The sequence below is a fragment of the Mytilus californianus genome, unplaced genomic scaffold, assembly GCF_021869535.1.
Source record: "Mytilus californianus isolate M0D057914Y unplaced genomic scaffold, xbMytCali1.0.p SCAF_2, whole genome shotgun sequence".
Taxonomy (NCBI): Eukaryota; Metazoa; Mollusca; class Bivalvia; order Mytilida; family Mytilidae; genus Mytilus; species Mytilus californianus.
The window spans coordinates 28,524,531-28,543,398 of NW_026262668.1; the positions used below are offsets into that span (position 1 = coordinate 28,524,531).

Here is an 18,868-nt window from a genome sequence, read left to right on the forward strand (position 1 = left end):
GAATTTTCCTTGGAGTTCGGTATTTTTGTTATTTTACCTTTTGCCAGCTGCTACACGCACCCCATCTTGCTCCGTTTGGAGTTCATGCGATTCCCTCATGTTTTATTTGTTTTAAATTTTTGAGGGTTCTTTACGGGTTTACAGATTTGAACATCGGTAAACTACTGTTGCCTTTAATTGAGGAGATTTTTTATTTTCATGAAATGCAAATGTACAGATGAAATACTAGTAAATCGTTTAATCATGCTAGTTACGAAGCACGGGCTATTTTGCCAATAGTCCTCTCGGGCCCTGATAGTCCATCCCAAGCAACGTATGACAGTTAAGTTGCTTACATCCACATCTTTTGAACTCTTGTGGATAGATGTCTCATTAGCAGTCATATCATATATCTCCTTATTTTTATAACGATATAAGTTTCAGTGCACAACACATATTTTTGTCAAGGTCGCTCGAGGACAACGGTTTGGAAAGTCAAAATTTTCAAACTTTTTTCGAACAAAAAAAATTAAAAGGGCCTACCCATTATAATCGGAGGGTTTTACCACTTGAGGCTTAGTACAATAGCATATATTTTTAAATGGTTTAAAGACAAACTGTATCATTTGAATTATGTCACAATAACTATATTTACAAACATAAAATTTTACACACAAAATGTATTATATAAATCATCCCATTACCAAAGCGCTGTTCACCAGACGGATGGTACCGTCATGAACTGATAGTAAACCAGCAGCTGTATCGTCCTATAGGGATTATGACAAACATTTATGATACCGATGTTTTTTTGACACAACATTGATTACGATCGAGACAAAGCGTAGACTATCTGGAAGATTTAGTTCTTGGTTTCTTTGCATTTCAAGGTTTCCGTATCTCTATAATCGCCACACATACTTGTTGCCACGGTAACTTTATCAAACATAGTTACATTCACAATCACTTTCATCGCCACGCATTCTTGTTTCCACGATAACTTCAGCAAATATTTTATACATTGACAACTAGACTGTAACAATACCATACACCCTGGAAATAGTATACTTAGATTTGCGCTGTGACCGGCTGGTGGAATAACACCTTTTATTGAACGTGGACTGTAAAACCCGGTCAACATCTGAAAATGAATAAGGTCTACCTAGGTTCAAATATGGCAACACCAATCCTCTCTTTATTGTTGTTAGCATTTTGATTTAATAAACAGTAATCGATATCATCAAGTTACAAAACGAATTTTAAAATGACTCAATTTTCCCCATTTGTATCCTTAATTTTTCTAAAAACACGACGAAAGAAATTAAAACGAGATTCAGAATGAATGTTAACAATAACTTATGTTTTGATGAACGATTATAACTAAATCGGCCCAACAAGATAGGCGTTTGTAAATTGATTGCAAAGTGATAAGTTCATATATTTGAAGGCTTTGAACCTACTTTAAATGGCTGCAGTATACATATAGAATCCCTATGAATATGCCCTATATCACCAAACAAGATGTTATGGTGCATTGTAAGGGAATTTCAAAGCGTTATTTTAATTTCATTTGAAATGCTTTATCACATGGAGAAATGTCATTCAGATTCATTTCTGCTTTTGGAAAACACAACATATTTATAATCAATTTAGGGTTTGTTTGGCTTCACCAATTCACGGATCATCATTTGCAAATTTTGCCTAATTGAAAAAACACCAGTTCACAAAGATGATATAAAATTCTTGCATGTATTAGACCTATTGGTAATATCCCCAAAAATAAACCACATTTTATGTTTAAAATAATGTCAACATAGATACCAGGATAAACTTTTGTACGCCAGATGCGCGTATCGTCTGCAAAAATGGTAGGAGCTAGAAAAATCGGTCAACACTAAAGCATAAGGTAATTTTTCTAACATGTTTCGAATATACAGAGTTTTAAATGAAAGTCGGCCAACAGCAACGGTGACAGCTCCTCGAAAATAATACTACTGCACACTATGTTGTGGTCATAAAGAACTGCTGTCTATATACTCTGATCTTCATAATATACCGATGAAGGGTATAATTATATTATAAGCATCAGATTTTACAGCTAGCTTTCTTCGGAAACTGGAAAAACGTAAAGCAGGGCAATCTTATCTAGAATTCTTAGATCCATATGAAAAAAAAAACCTATAATGCATCAAATGGTCTCGTCATGGCAAACAAGAAAAAACAATGTATATTTTTTTAAGGGTTGGTAATTTTACGAAAGAGTGGTAGTGACATTTAATTTTTTTTATTTCTCACTTCCATTTCAATTTGACATTTCGAATTCTCAGTTCTAACAACATAAACGGTATTAATATTACTGCACCAGATACGCATTTTGACGATTAATTTCTTTTCAGTTATGAAAGAAGCCAAAATATTTGAATACCCAAAATTTTAAAATGAAAACGTTAAAGCCCTCTTTAAACCAAACATAAAATCCGAAAAAAGTATAGGCATACCTAGACAAGGAATCCCGAGCTGCATGAGGGAGGTATGTTCCTTAATTTAAAATGATTTCCAAATTTTGATAACAGCAAATTGCAATCCAATAATATCCGTATTGTCATGTCAGTACCGAAATTTGAGCTACCGGGCTGGTGATACTCTCGAGGACAAACAGTGAGTCTACCAGCAGAGATATCGACCTCGTGGTAGTAATAACATAAGCGGCACCAAGTTTACTGCACCAGATACGTATTTCGACAATTTATGCCTCTTCAGTGATCCTCAAGGCCAACATTTTGAAAATCAAAACATAATATTAGTAAACGTTGAGTACCTCATAAAACCAAATAGGACCGAAAGTATAGCGAAATCCTGACAAGAGAGATATATTCCTTAATTTAAAATGATTTCTGCTTTTTGATAACAGTAAATTACTATCCAACAATTTCCGAATTCTAATACAATTACCGAAGTACTGGCTACTGGGCTGGGTATACCCTTGGGGAATTACTGTCCATCGCAGAGATATATACCCAGTGGTAGTAATAACATAAATGGTACCAATTTTACTGCACCAGATGCACATTTCGACAATTAATGCCTCTACAGTGATGCTCAAGGTTAACAATTTGCAAATCTAAAACCTAATAAACGTTGAAAGGCTCATAAATTCAAAAGAACCGAAAGTATATCCAAATCCGGACAATGAATCAAGAGTTTTCTCTAGTAGATATATTCCTAAATTTAAATGATTTCCGATTTCTGACCATGACAGAGGTATCGACCCAGTGGTAGTAATAACAGAAACGGCACCCTGCACCACATGCTAATTACTACAAATTATGTCTCTGTATGATCCTGGCCAAAATAATATAATATATATATAACCTAATACAACCGTTGAAAATCTCACAAGAAGTTTCAAGTTTGAAGAAAGAGATGTCAACTTGGAGGTGACCACTGAAACTGAAAAAAAATCGAATTGGAATTAGGAAATGTCAACTTGGAACTTAGTAACGTCAGAGACATATAATACATGTATTATGTGTCTCTGGTAACGTCAACTTTTGAAATTGAAGTTTGAAATGAGATATATTTAAAAAATAGAATGTCCCAATATGAGTTCAAATATTATCTGTCACATCTGTCAGATGGCATTGTGTAAACAGTGAGTGGCCACATTCATACAAATTCAGTAGTTGTATAGTTACTTTGGATTACAGAAGAAAGACGAATTTGTCCACGGAAAACATAATCCTGATAATTTGTTACCAATAGCAGTGCATGGGCATACTATACTGTTGTTAGCAATGCTAGAAGAAACTTTGTGTTATGCAAACCTCAGTAGATAATTAACAACCCAATTAGATAAAACCATTAAATACTAGTCATGTCATTTTTTGTTTGGAAATTACAAATACAGGATTTTTCACCAATTGCCTTTGAGCTTCTGGTATATTGCATAGCGTCTACTACAGGTTTTAACAAGTCGTTATTTTATCAGTTTTTTTTAGTGGCAAGGTTCCAGTGCAAAGGTAAGTTGGCATGCATTTTGTATCCATACACTGACACAACAGTTAACTATAAATATCAATTTATCGAATGATAAGCTAGTTTGCTAATAGGACTTTTGTATCCAACTATAATAGTTACTCTTGGTGTTGCTGATCGTTTTTGCAATTTGCCCCTATAATTTTTAGATAACAGTCAAAATTGCAAAGAGCAATAGAAATCAACATTTCAGGGCAAAAAAGTGAGAAGATTTTAAGAGTAGATAGATTTTGTCATACTGATCATAATTGCAATGTATACTTTTAATTCTATAATTTACAAAATAATATCAAATAAACTGTTATCACAGAGATATATCTCACCTATTTGTTATTTTGATAATGCAAATGTTGAAATTATAAAATAGCAATACTTTAACATGTAAGTTATGCAAATATTAAAAGTCAATGAACCATGACTGAAGGTACAGGGCTAAACAATCTCCATGGAAATGAGATGTGCCAATGCTAATAGAACTGCATACCAAATACCATTAACTTTACATAAGTCGTTCCCTTTAAACAAACCTATTCAGAAACATTAACTTGTAAACTATGTAAAAGTTTCAAAGTCAATGAACAAAAATGAGGGGGTGAGGTTATATAATCTCCATGGAAATGAAACTTGCAAATGCCAATACATTTGCATACAAAATATCATTGACTTAACATTAGCGGTTCATCTTAAACCGACCTAATCACAAACTTATACATATGTAAACTAAGCAAAAGTTTCAAAGTCAATAGACTATGACTGAGGGGGCGGGGCCAAATATTCTCCATGTAAATAAGCTGTGCCAATGCTTATACAACTGCATACCAATTAACATTTGCCTACCACTAACGGTCCCCCTTAAACCTACCTAATCACAAACTAATACATGAAAAATAAGCAAAAGTTTCAATGTCAATAAACCATGACTGAGGGGGTGGGGCCAAATAATCTCCATGGAAATGAGATATGCCAATGCTTATACAACTGCATACCAAATATCATTGACCTACCACTAGTGGTTCCCCATAAACTGACCTAATCACAAACTAATACATGTAAACTAAGCAAAGTTTAGAAGTCAATAGACCATGACTGAAGGGGCAGCATGGTATTGAGATGTGCCAATGCTAATACAACTGCATACCAAATATCATTGACCTACCACTAGTGGTTCAACATAAACTAGACCTAATCACAAACTAATACATTGTTGACGCCGCCGGCGCAGCCGACGTCGGAAACAGCATACCTATGTCTCGCTTTTTGACTCCGTCAAGGCAAGACAAAAAATGTATATTTCAGTGGCAATCATTCCAAAACAGCACAAAAGATATTTTCAAAAATTTTCATTTTAACCCAGCTCCTTTATTTTTCATGATTACAACTAAAATCTGCAAAAAATAGAAAAACTCCAAACAAGGACAACAGATTTTTCTGAAATTTTCAGTGTTAATAGATCTTGTCGTGTTTACTATTTTTGCAGTGTACACTTTTAACCTAGCTCCTACTATTTCTCATAAAAGTCAAAATCTGCAAAAAAAAATGGATATTATAGGGGCAACAACTCCAAAACAATTTGACAGATTTTTATCCAATATCTAGGGTAGATACATCTTGTCCTGCCGATCCTTTTTGCAGTAACACTTTTAAGGGCATACCATACAGGTACAGGGGAGATAACGGCATTGCTAATGTAAAATACTATTTTTCGCGACGTCAAACTGCAACTTATCGAGAAAAGATTCATTTTTCGATTGTTTTTAATCATTATCTTGAAAATGAGCACATGAACCCCTCTTTTTCAAAATGACATTTGACTTGATACTGCATAAAGATTATTCATTCCAATTTTTATGAAGAAATCAGATACAATTTTTTGAATTTTTTTTTTACATATTTGAATTGACCAAGTGAAAAATAGCTTGTATGCAAATTTTCGTAAAAAAATTCACTGTGGGATTGAAACTGTATTGTATGCCCTTAACCTAGCTCCTATAGCTTTCAAGTTATTAGCCAATAACTGCAAAAAAATGGAAAACAAATTCAATATTTCAGAGGCAATTACTCCAGATTTACCTCCAATTTTCAGGGTGGATACATATTGTTATGATGATAATTTCTGAAATTTACACTTTAAAACTAGCTCATAAAGTTTTTGAAACAACAGCAAGAAATGCTTGAAAGGTTAAAAAAATAACATTTATGAGGGCAACTAAAACAGTTGGGCAGATTTTTTCCAAAATTTTAGGCTAAATAGAACTTGTTGTGTTAACAATACTTAATTGTGTCAGTTTTTCTGCTATAGTTAAAGAAAATTGATAATGTAGAAAGTAGAATTTGATATGTCTTGCTTGTAAAATTGTTTATTCCCAGTTAAATCTCCAAACTAAATCAGTAAATGTTTGTATCTATGAAAGAATTAAATAAAGGTTGTAATTTGTGGTTACAAAATCCCTTACTTAATATTTACCAGTTAAACATAGATAAATTCTAAAATGTCACTACAAACATCGGCATAGTGAACAAGCTGGGGAATAAATATTAACTGAATTGCAAGAAGATTTAAAAGCATGCAGTTCAACTAAAACCTCCTAAAATAGCTAATTCCATTATTTTCATATGCTTTATTACATAAACTAATAATAAGTTCTTTTACTGTGGTAAGTGAACTAGTTAAAAGGACATAAAAACAAGTTGTAAAACACTTACTAAAAGCAGAAATGAAAAGATATTTGGTCTGTTTTTGTATAGTTAGGGTAGCCAATACATAGTACATGTATGTACCTTCAAATTTTCAGAGGAGGCTTTTACCTGAGATGTGGTAAGGATATGATTGTCACAAGATGTTTTATATTTGCATTGATGTGGAAAAAAATATGTATGTGACAAACATGAACTGTATTAGTAACTGATCTGAAAATATGTGACACTAAATAGTTTAAAAAAAAGTTGTGGTATCAAATATCAAATACTGGTGGGATACCAATTTTTGTGGATTTTGTTGCTTTGTTGCTACAGGTAAACCCTGAATTAAAATGTTCATTCAAGTTTAAATTTTCTATAGGCTTGTATGCAGACTTTTGTAAAACCATGAAATTAAATATCAATGTAAATGCAATGTGTCCTTAATCCAAGAAAATTGGTACCAAAAAAAATATCCACAGTAGCTCTGATTTGTAGCTGCTGGAAAAAAACCATGCAACAGAAATGTGTTACAGACAGACAGACACATGGACACTTAACTCCCCTTATCCACTTGAGTGGGAGAATAAAAATGGTATGAATATTTTCTAACATTTATTGTCACAATACACAAACAGATACTTTGTTAAAAGTTGGGTACTGAGAGTCTAGTTGTTTGAACTGGTAAGCACATTTGTTTCTTTCTGCTGTTCTTCCTAGCTCATTGTACAATCTTGCCTGATAATACACAGCATCTTTTATCCTTTGGTGAGCCTCTAATTGTTTAAAATAGTCAATAACTGTTTCCATCATATTAACTGCACTAACTAAAGCTGAAAAATAAAAAAAAAAAAATAGGTGTATTAGAATAAATTCTGCAATGGATTCTGCAAGATTGAAAATGATGAGTGGGTCAATGTAATGTATTATGCTTGATAATCTAAAATTTGGAGAATTAACAATAAGTTCATTCAAGGCTGAATTGCTCCACTGATGAAAAATAATGGATGAACAATTTGTGAGGATACAAGGTTAGGAAATATTCCAGCCTATGGTCTAAACTTAGTATTTCTAAATTTCAATTGTCAGAACAACATTTCTACAAAACTTTTCACATAAAAAAGTCCAGACTTCATCTGGAAATTCAGATAGTGTTCTATCCATTGTGGTTCTTATCTTATTGAAAGCTATGTATGGCAAGCCGTGCTCGTCAAAACTATGTTTAAACCATTTTTTCGAAAAAAATTACACACTGAGAATTAAAACTAGAGGCTCCAAGGAGCCTGTGTCGCTCACCTGATATTTTTATTTACAATTGATGCATGAAATAATGCAACCGTTATACATTTGCTTTAGTTCAGAGATATAAGTCAAAAACTGCATTTTCCCCTTAAGTATTATTTTTAGCCATGTCTGACATGTTGGTTGGCAGGCAGGGTCATCGGACACATTTTTTAAAACTAGATACCCTAGTGATGATTGTGGCCAAGTTTGGTTAAATTTGTCTCAGTTGTTTCAGGAGAGAAGATTTTTGTAAAAGATTACAAAAATTTACGAATAATTGTTAAATTTGACTTTAAAGGGCAATTACTCCTTATGGGGTCAATTGACCATATTGGTCATGTTGACTTATTTGTAGATCTTACTTTGCTGAACATTATTGCTGTTTACAGTTTATCTCTATCTATAATAATATTCAAGATAATAACAAAAAACTGCAAAATTTCCTTAAAATTACTAATTCAGGGGCAGCAACCCAACAACAGCTTGTCTGATTCGTCTGAAAATTTGAGGACAGATAGATCTTAACCTGATTAACATTTTTACTCAGTCAAATTTGCTCTAAAGGCTTTATACATTTGCTTTAGTTTCAGAGATACAAGCCAAAAACTGCATTTTACCCCTTTGTACTATTTTATCCATGTCGGCCATCTTGATTAGTGGGCAGGGTCATCGGACACATTTTTTAAACTAGATACCCTAGTGATGATTCTGGCCAAGTTTGGTTAAATTTGGCCATGTAGTTTCAGAAGAGAAGATCTTTGTAAAAGATTACAAAAATTTACGAAAAATTGTTAAACATTGACTATAAAGGGCAATTACTCCTTAAGGGGTCAACTGACCATTTTGGTCATGTTGACTTATTTGTAGATCTTACTTTGCTGTACATTATTGCTGTTTACAGTTTATCTCTATCTATAATAATATTCATTATTCAAGATAATAACCAAAAACAACAAAATTTCCTTAAAATTACTTATTCAGGGGCAGCAACCTAACAACGGGTTATCCGATTCATCTGAAAATTTCAGGGCAGATAGATCTTGACCTGATTCACAATTTTACCCCCATGTCAGATTTGCTGTAAATGCTTTGGTTTTAGAGTTATAAGCCAAAATCTACATTTCTACCCTATGTTCTATTTTTAGCCATGGTGGCCATCTTGGTTGGTTGGCCAGATGGCCGGACACATTTTTTAAACTAGATACCCTAATAATGATTGTGGCCAAGTTTGGTCAAATTTGGCCCAGTAGTTTCAGAGGAGAAGATTTTTGTAAAAGTTTACGGACGATGAACGCAGGACGCAGGATGGCGGACGACGGACGCCAAGTGATGAGAAAAGCTCCTTTGGCCCTGAGGGCCAGGTGAGCTAAAAATCACACTGAGATTTAAGAACCTAAAATAATACACTGAGATTTTAAAATTGCACACTGTAATTTAAAACTAGAGGCTCTCAAGAGCCTGTGTCGCTCACCTGTATTTACTGATGCTTTGGAAATCATGTAAAATAAGGTTAAAATCATAATTAATAGTATTAGATATTAGATATTATAATGATATCAAAGTTAATAACAAAAAACTGCAAAATTTTTGTAAAATTACTTACTCAGGGGCAGCAACCCAACAACGGGTTGTCGGATTCGTCTGAAAATTTCAGGGCAGATAAATCTAAATCTGATGAACATTTTTGCCACCTGTCAGATTTGCTCTAAATGCTTTAGTTTCAGAGATATAAACCAAAAACTGCATTTTACCCCTATGTTCTATTTTTAACCAAGTTGGCCATGATGGTTGGAAGGCGGGGTCATCGGACAAATTTTTTGAACTAGATACCCTAATAATGATTATGGCCAAGTATGATAAAATTTGTCTCAGTAGTTTCAGAGAAGAAGATTTTTGAAAAAGATTACAAAAATTTACGAAAAATTGTTAAAAATTGACTATTAAGGGCAATAACTCCTAAAGGGGTCGACTGACAATTTTGGTCTTGGAACTTATTTGTAGATCTTACTTTGCTGAACATTATTGCTGTTTACAGTTTATCTCTATCTATAATAATATTCAAGATAATAACCAAAAAACTGCAAAATTTCCTTAAAATTACCAATTCAGGGGCAGCAACCCAACAATAGGTTGTCAGATTTGTCTGAAAATTTCAAGGCAGATAGATCTTGACCTGATAATCAGTTTTACCCTATGTCAGATTTACTCTAAATGCTTTGGTTTCAGAGATATAAGCCAAAATCTACATTTTACCCCTATGTTCTATTTTTAGCCATGGTGGCCATCTTGGTTGGTTGGTGGGGTCATCAGACACATTTTTTAAACTAAATACCCTAATGATGATTGTGGCCAAGCTTGGTTAAATTTGGCCCAGTGGTTTCAGAGGAGAAGATTTTTGTAAAAAGCTAACGACGACGACGACGGACGACGGACGCCAAGTGATGAGAAAAGCTCACTTGGCCCTTCGGGACAGGTGAGCTAAAAATGAATAAACTGCTTCGCTGAGCGCAGCTAGATACGCCCGCAGAGGTCCAACCCTGAACAGTTGGGGCAAAAATGGACACAATATTCAAGCTTGATTCAGGTCTGAATTTGGATTGTAATTAAATATTTGACATATTATAGGTTTCTGAATAAATGTAGTCAAAGATCTTGAAATTGGTTATATGAATTGAATTTATATTCAATTAAAGATTTCTTGCTGTTGTGCAATACTTAGTAAATCTGTTGTCAGACTATAAACAAATAAAGTTCAATTAATTCTCAATGTCATATTAGAAATTTATGAAAATAAAAAGGAAGCTTACTTCAATAGATATAAACAATTCACCAAAGTTTCATGAGAATTTGTGACAGCTTTTTTGAGTTATTGTCCGAAAACCGGAAAATTACCCCTTTTTTTAATGAATAAAACCTCATAACTCAGAAATGTAAAATGTAAAATTTATAAAATTCTAAAGGGAGCTTACAGCAATACATACAAACAATTCACCAAAGTTTCATAAGAATTGCTGAAAGCATTTTTGAGTTTTTGTCCGAAAACTGGAAAATCCCCCCTTTTTTTATGAATAAAACCCTGTAACTCGGAAACGTAAAATCTAAAATTTAAATTAGTCGAAAGGGAACTCATGTCAATAGATATAAACAATTCCCCACAATTTCTTGCAAGTTGGTGAAAGCATTCTTGACTTATTGTCCAAAAACTTAAAAACCCCTCTTTTTTTAATGAATAAAACCCCATAACTCGGAAACGTAAAATCTAAATTTTATAAAAAACGAAAGGGAGCTCACGTCAATAGATATTAACAATTCACCAAAGTTTTATGCAAATTGGTTAAAACATTTTTGAGTTAATGTCTGACATGTTGACGACGGACAGATGGACGGACAGAGGGACAACGGTATACCATAATAGACCCGTAAACGGGCGTATAAAAACACACACTGAGAATTTAAAATTACACACTGAGATTTTAAAAAGACACACTGAGATGAAATAAATTGAAAAACACACACTGAGAATTGTTATTTATACAATGAGATTTCAAATATACACACTGAGATTAATATGCAAATTACTAATGAATATTCATGAGATGAATAATTCAACAGATTTATATCTTGGTCTCCCGAACTCTTGTCATTATAATGAAATGCGGTTCCTACAACCAACATTCGTAATAAATTTCAAGACTTAACAACTTGTTTTGCTAACTCATATTCAATAGTTTGTTGCCTATAATTCAGATTATTACTAACAGTTTATCAGGATTTTTTGCTTATAACTGTTTAAGCATGGTCCCTTTTCAAAAGTCTTTCAACTGTTACCCTGATTTGGCAAGGTAATCTTTATTATATTTTTGTTACGTTTATATGCTATAATAGGCACTTGGGAAAAACATTCACTGCATTGTTTGTATTTTTGCAGATTGTTCCAATGTTTTCTTATAATTTTAATAAAGTTTTTCACCATTTGGGTTTATTTTGTAATGAGAGTAAGTGGGTATTTTTCTTGTTTTATTGGTCTTTAATAACGTAGTTTTTCTATACGTTGTATTTTTAATGTTTTTTATCAAACATTTAGCGCCAAATTGAAGGACTAACGAGTTCTGTCCCCTAGTTGTTTTAAGCTTGTAATAGATTCAGATTAAGTATGCAAATTAGATATGTGTGCATAAAAAGTGCGCACAAATCTCAGTGTGTAATTTAAATTCTCAGTGTGTAACTTCAAATCTCAGATCTCAGTGTGTGTTTTTCAGTTTATTTTATCTCAGTGTGTCTTTTTGAAATCTCATTGTGTAATTTTCAATTCTCAGTGTGGGTTTTTCATTTTTTGTAGTCTCAGTGCGTTTTTATGAAAATTCAGTGTGTAATTTTTAATTCTCAATGTGTGGTTCTAGGTTTTTTAATCTCAGTGTGTTTTTTTTTTTAATTCTCAGTGTGTAAATTTTTTGAAAAATGGTTTAAACAGAGTTTTGACGAGAACGGCTTGCCATAGCTATGCGTAAATTTGGTCCATAAATAAAATTTTTTACTCTTTAGATTTTTGAAAATCCAATATAGCAAAGAGAAATAACAGTTCAAATGGTTGTACATGAGACTTATATCCTGTAGGAAATAACCATATGAAAAGTACTTATTGGGGTAATAAAAAAATACAGCATCTAGCAGAAATACTTCTTTATTGCATCCCATTTTCCCTAGACTTGTAAAATCATAATAGAAAATCAAGATTCTTGCACCTATATTGAATTCAAAACAGACATATGAAATTTGTTTTGTCTCCGTTTTAACAAGATGTACTGTGAGCTATTGCTCACTAAGTATATACTCACTATTTTTGACTCATTTTTGCACAATATAAGAAAGTTTCATATATGTACCTGACATAAGGAAGATTTGAGTTTCATAAAACAGGAAGAACAAGAATGTGTCCATAGTAAACGGATGTCCCACTCGCACTATCATTTTCTATGATCAGTGGACCGTGAAATTGGAGTCAAAACTCTAATTTGGCATTAAAATTAAAAAGATCATATCATAGGGAACATGTGTACTAAGTTTCAAGTTGATTGGACTTCAACTTCATCAAAAACTACCTTGACCAAAAACTTGAACCTGAAGCGGGACAGACGGACGGACGCACAGACCAGAAAACATAGTGCCCCTACTACTATCGTAGGTGGGGCATAAAAACAGTCCCAATAGTTTCTAGGTACATATATTTCACAATTTTGACAATTTAGGAAATTTATGTATAGTAAATTTTACATGATAACAGGAACTGTTGTAATATGAAATGATATTTTTCAGGAAAACTTATCTAAGTTCTTGACATACAAAATATAAACATAGATCATTTGTATTGGAGTGGCCTTTAGGGATTTTGTCACACAATGTATTCCACTCAATCTTATTCGAAAAAAATCAGTTGTTTGAAAATTAATATCACAACAAACAACAAATTCATGCAACTGCAAATTTCTATATTTTCCTCATACTATGTAAAAGTAACTACAAAATTAGTTGCATTATGTTACTGAATACTTCAAACTGACCTGCTCTTTTCTTCTGTTCCTGACTTTTATTAGCAGCAGCTACCAGACATCGTACATAACAATACATTGTCCTAGCCTTGTCGAACAGGTTACCATGAGAAATAATAGGTAATAGTTGTTGTCTCAATAATTCTAATGCTGGTTGTGGAAGTTGCATTAAAAACTGCAAAATATAAAATGATATACCAAAAATACAGGAGACTTCACAAACAACAAACAAGCAATTCATTTAAGAAATCAAGCAATGTGGGTCAAAGCCTAAAATTTCTATATTTATTGATTGTAATTGACAATGATTGAACAGAAATGTGAATAATGATACTGGTAATTGGTATAGTTTATGGATGATCTATTGAATGCAACCAGGGAAAGTTAATATATATCATTACACTTCACATTTAAATGACAGATTTTGATTAGTTAATTCAAGGGAGACATTTTACTCTATCCCATGGCTCAGTGGGAGACAATTTTTTAAACGTCACCCTCATGTGCTGACCAATCAAAAATTGATAATATAATAGACAGTGATTGAATTTACATTGATAATTTTAAAGACAAAGCGTTTTGCCTTTTTCATAGACTGACAACATAAAAAAAATACATCTTTCTTCACTTTGTTACTTTTCTAATGACTGTAACGTTGTAATGTACATATGTACGTTGGGGTAGCAATATATACTAATTTCTACAAATTTGAAATGGTGATGTCAGATTTAAGCAATACAGACAGAATAATAAAGAAATAGGTATTAAAAGGTATTGGAACTGTAAGACCTTATGGTAATATAAGCTGTCTATTTCTGTTATGTTGCTGTCTCACTATAATAACTCTATATTACTTTACACATTAGTGATATCAATGACAGTTTAAATCTTTTTTTCTTCATTCAATACACCATTATAATCAGTATTTTTTCTGTAATCATTCTAGTATTATTATTAAAACAGTTGTTTAGATGGATTAAGGTAGCATGGGGTTTTCCGTAATCTAAGATTGTTAAAAGATATAAAAATATCTGTATAGATTTTTAATGAAAGAAGTAAATGTTGAGGAAGGAATGCAATTCATTTGATAAGACTTCATTTAAATGATGAAAATAATGTGATTTCATCTTATTTACGATTGTTTTTACAGAATATTTTTTGATTGATTGATTGAAAAAAAATAAACTTAAGACTTTTAAGGGGAGATAACTCAGATAATTCACTGTTATACAGGAAAGTACAGTGAATTTTTCTATTTTGTATTATAGCAAAAAAAAATTGTATGGTGACCTCATGTTTTATTTTTATTTTTCAAAGCATTTTGTTAGAATTTTATTGTTATATTTTTCATTTTCAAATTATGTCATTTAGTTTTTTTTTATACATTCACATAGTAATGTCTTTTCCTTGTAAAACTCTTACAAAATGTATTAATTTTTTCATTATCAATAGCATGTAAACAAGATTGGTGACCTACAACATTTATCATATTTTTGAAAAAAGAATGATATAAACTCCATTTTGGCAAAGTATGAAAAATTCTGTATTTTTTTTTTTTTTATACCCCCATACTACTATAAGCTCATAAATTTGATTCTAATTCAGCAATAATGTATTTGTTTTCTCTGCAACAAACTAACAAGTTACCTGTATAAAAGACAGATGAACAGTAGCAAGAGCCACCATATATTGTAGATGATGCTCCTTTGCATGTGTAATACAATCAAGGACATGTGACAAACCAGAGGTATGGTTCCCTGTCTGGACAAATAATTCAGCTAAGGCCAAATATACCCTGCAAAACAAACATAAAAGATTCTATTAATTTGACTATTTCAAAACATGAGTTTGTCCTCCATTGAATGATTTAAACAGCAAATATGAATTTGATAACCTCGGACTTCAAGAATCTGATTTCTATAATAACCAAGGAATGTATTGTACATGTTACCTAATAAGCTCCCCATTCAACTGACAATATAAAATACTTTCAAAAATTTCAAGTTGACACATTGAAAGAAAACAAGAATGTGTCCATAGTACACGGATGCCCCGCTCGTACTATCATTTTCTATGTTCAGTGGACCGTGAAATTGGGGTCAAAACTTTAATTTGGCATTAAAATTAGAAAGATCATATCATAGGGAACATGTGTACTAAGTTTCAAGTTGATTGGACTTCAACTTCATCAAAAACTACCTTGACCAAAAACTTTAACCTGAAGCGGGACAGACGAACGAACGGACGGACGAACCAACGCAAAGACCGAAAAAAACTTAATGCCCCTAGGTGGGGCATAAAAAATCATATTTTTGGTTAATATTATAGGAGGGGATGCTACAGATTCACTTCCATCAGTTTGAGTCCATGCCTATCAAGTATCAGGCATAACTTTTACTCCAGGAATGGCAATAAAACATTCTTGATTCTAGGGATAAGTCGAGGTATAAAAATAGTTTTTCTAGCAATTTTGATTACCGTTTCTTTTTATAAATATCTTAAAACCTGTTAAGTTTATAAAATGAAAATGGTATATATGGTAACTATGGCAACATCAACATCTTACTTACCTACAGGGAAAATCAGGGACATATTTTCTCTTGTCTTTCTTTACTTTCTCTAACAACTGAATCAATTCTGTTAATGACTGAGTTACTTCCCCTTTTTCTTTGTTCAGTATGGCATTTCTACATTTAAAAATAAACTAAAATAATATTTAGTTTGTTATGTTCATTGGAGTAATCCACTTCTGTATGAAATAAGTAATTTTAAGACTGTAAACAAAGTATAACTGTATTGCTACTAACTCTCCAGACAAAGTAGAAAACAGAAAGATGTAGAAAAATATCTTTCCAACAATATCTTTCCACATATTTATTTACCCTCTTGGCATCTAATACAACATATATATCTATGTTTATATTACAGACATATCTGTTTGATTGATTGTTATGTTTTATGCCACTTTCAGCACTATTTGCTACATCGTGGTGGTCAGTTTTTATTGGCGAAGATAGCCAGAGTGCCTGGAGAGACAGACATATCTTAAATTAAAAGTCTATAATATACATCTTTCATTTATTGTAGCTGATCTAATGTGATTATGTCAATCTTGCATCAACTGTATCATTAACTGTCTTATGCTCACATCATAGGCCGATGACGGTAGGTTGAACAATCCGTAGTTTTGTCCAACCAATAGCAAATGGTTCTCTCTTCTTATATACAGACAGAATGAGGTCAGGGGAGTTTGGAATGTTGGGGGAAAGGGATGTGTGAATGGTAATTTGTGGTGCTTGTGGTGAAAATTAAAAAAAAAAAAAAAACAAGGGGAAATGAGACATCTTTCTGACAGGAGTCGTTGACATTTAGACACAGATGCCATCTCAATTTACATTCTTTTTTCTTTAAATTCTGCTTATCATACTTGAAACGAAAATGAAGTGATTTAAACCTTTTCATTCACAACATTCCAATGTTTTTATTTTTTATGATAAAATTAATAAATGCTGCCAGTATTGGGATTTCACAACAGTGCCAGGATGCTTAAAATTTTTATTTCTGCTGAACACATTTGATCAGACTCTGAGTGTATAGATCCAGTGTTAGGCAGAACATATTCATACAACATACTAAATATGTTTGAAAAAATCTAATTGCTTTTTTTTTTAAAGTGTTATTTACAGGAAATTTACATGTCTGCATTACCTAATAACAGCCTCATCTTCATTAAGTGCTCTAATGTTTGTAACATTTGTCTCTGCTTGTCCAAACTTCCTGTTCATCACAGCTCTATCAAATAACAGCTGCTGTTCACATATCATCCAAGTATGTGCATGCTGAGTATGTTTTGGAAATCGTTGTTTAGCACTACTGATGATGTCAAATGCTGCACTATAGTTACCCTAAAATTTCAAACATCATGAATATGTTGGCAACCTCCCAAGACAGAAGACTATATCAAAACAAATCAACATAGCTTTTTACTATAGATGGCAAGGAGTGTACTCTAGTTAGCAAGGGCCAAGCTTGTATTTTTGTGCAAGGCACTGTGAATCAATTTGGAATATCATGTTATACCTACATATTGATTTGCATGGTCCAATTAAATACAAATATTTTTTAAAAATCTAAACAATCTTTTTTACCACATTTTTTAGGAATCAATTCGGTACAGCATATTATATGATATTACACCTATATCATAAATTTTTCTTTAAAATCCTGGCACAAATAGATGTTTCTCAAAATTTGTGATTTTTTTAACAAAAAGTGAATTTAATCCAAATTTGACAATGGCAATTAATTGGAATAGCAAAAGCATACCTATATATCAATATTTTTTTTTAAATGCAAGCCTAATGATGTGTTCCTCAAAATTTGTGATTTGAAAAAAAAAACAATTTAAAAAAAAATTTTGATACCTGGAATCAATTTAAAATACTGTAGTTTCAAATTTTTTTTGAGGGTTCAAACCTTTGTGGATTGAGGAAAACTTGCATTTCACAGATATTTGATATATGCTTTTGAAGAGGTCTGCATGCATTCCTATAGAGAATTTGTAATTCGTTGAACATTTAAATTTGTAGTTCCTCTAATCCCACTATATCCATAACTAGAGGCTCTAAAGAGCCTGTGTCGCTCACCTTGGTCTATGTGAATATTAAATAAAGGACGCAGATGGATTCATGACAAAATTGTGTTTTGGTGATGGTGATGTGTTTGTACATCTTAATTTACTGAACATTTTTCCTGCTTACAATTATCTCTATCTATAATTAACTTGGCCCAGTAGTTTCAGAGGAGAAGATTTTTGTAAAAGATTACTAAGATTTACGAAAAAATGGTTAAAAATTGACTATAAAGGGCAATAACTCCTAAAGGGGTCAACTGACAATTTCGGTCATGTTGACTTATTTGTAGATCTTACTTTGCCGACATTTATTGTTTTTTACAGTTTATCTCTATCTATAATAATATTCAAGATAATAACCAAAAACAGCAAAATTACCTTAAAATTACCAATTCAGGGGCAGCAACCCAACAACGGGTTGTCCGATTCATCTGAAAATTTCAGGGCAGATAGATCTTGACCTGATAAACAATTTTACTTCATGTCAGATTTGCTTTAAATGCTTTGGTTTTTGAGTTAAAAGCCAAAAACTGAATTTTACCCCTATGTTCTATTTTTAGCCGTGGCGGCCATCTTGGTTGGTTGACCAGGTCACGCCACACATTTTTAAAACTAGATAACCAAATAATGATTGTGGCCAAGTTTGGTTTAATTTGGCCACGTAGTTTCAGAGGAGAAGATTTTTGTAAAAGATTACTAAGATTTACGAAAAATT

The 18,868-nt window shown here is 32.4% G+C and overlaps 1 protein-coding gene across 2 annotated transcripts in view; it reads right to left on the reverse strand.

Annotated features, from left to right (window-relative positions):
* Positions 1 to 7,290: 7,290 nt before the first annotated feature.
* Positions 7,291 to 18,868, reverse strand: part of LOC127729613 (anaphase-promoting complex subunit 5-like) — a 31,723-nt gene continuing 20,145 nt past the window's right edge. For both annotated transcript variants that reach the window (XM_052237459.1, XM_052237458.1), the window contains 5 exons: positions 17,229 to 17,425; positions 16,091 to 16,207; positions 15,168 to 15,315; positions 13,533 to 13,695; positions 7,291 to 7,523 (listed from right to left, as the gene is read on the reverse strand). In XM_052237459.1, the coding sequence (XP_052093419.1) occupies positions 7,312 to 7,523; positions 13,533 to 13,695; positions 15,168 to 15,315; positions 16,091 to 16,207; positions 17,229 to 17,425 (837 nt within the window). In that variant the 3' untranslated portion in view covers positions 7,291 to 7,311. The remainder of the gene's footprint in view (positions 7,524 to 13,532; positions 13,696 to 15,167; positions 15,316 to 16,090; positions 16,208 to 17,228; positions 17,426 to 18,868) is intronic.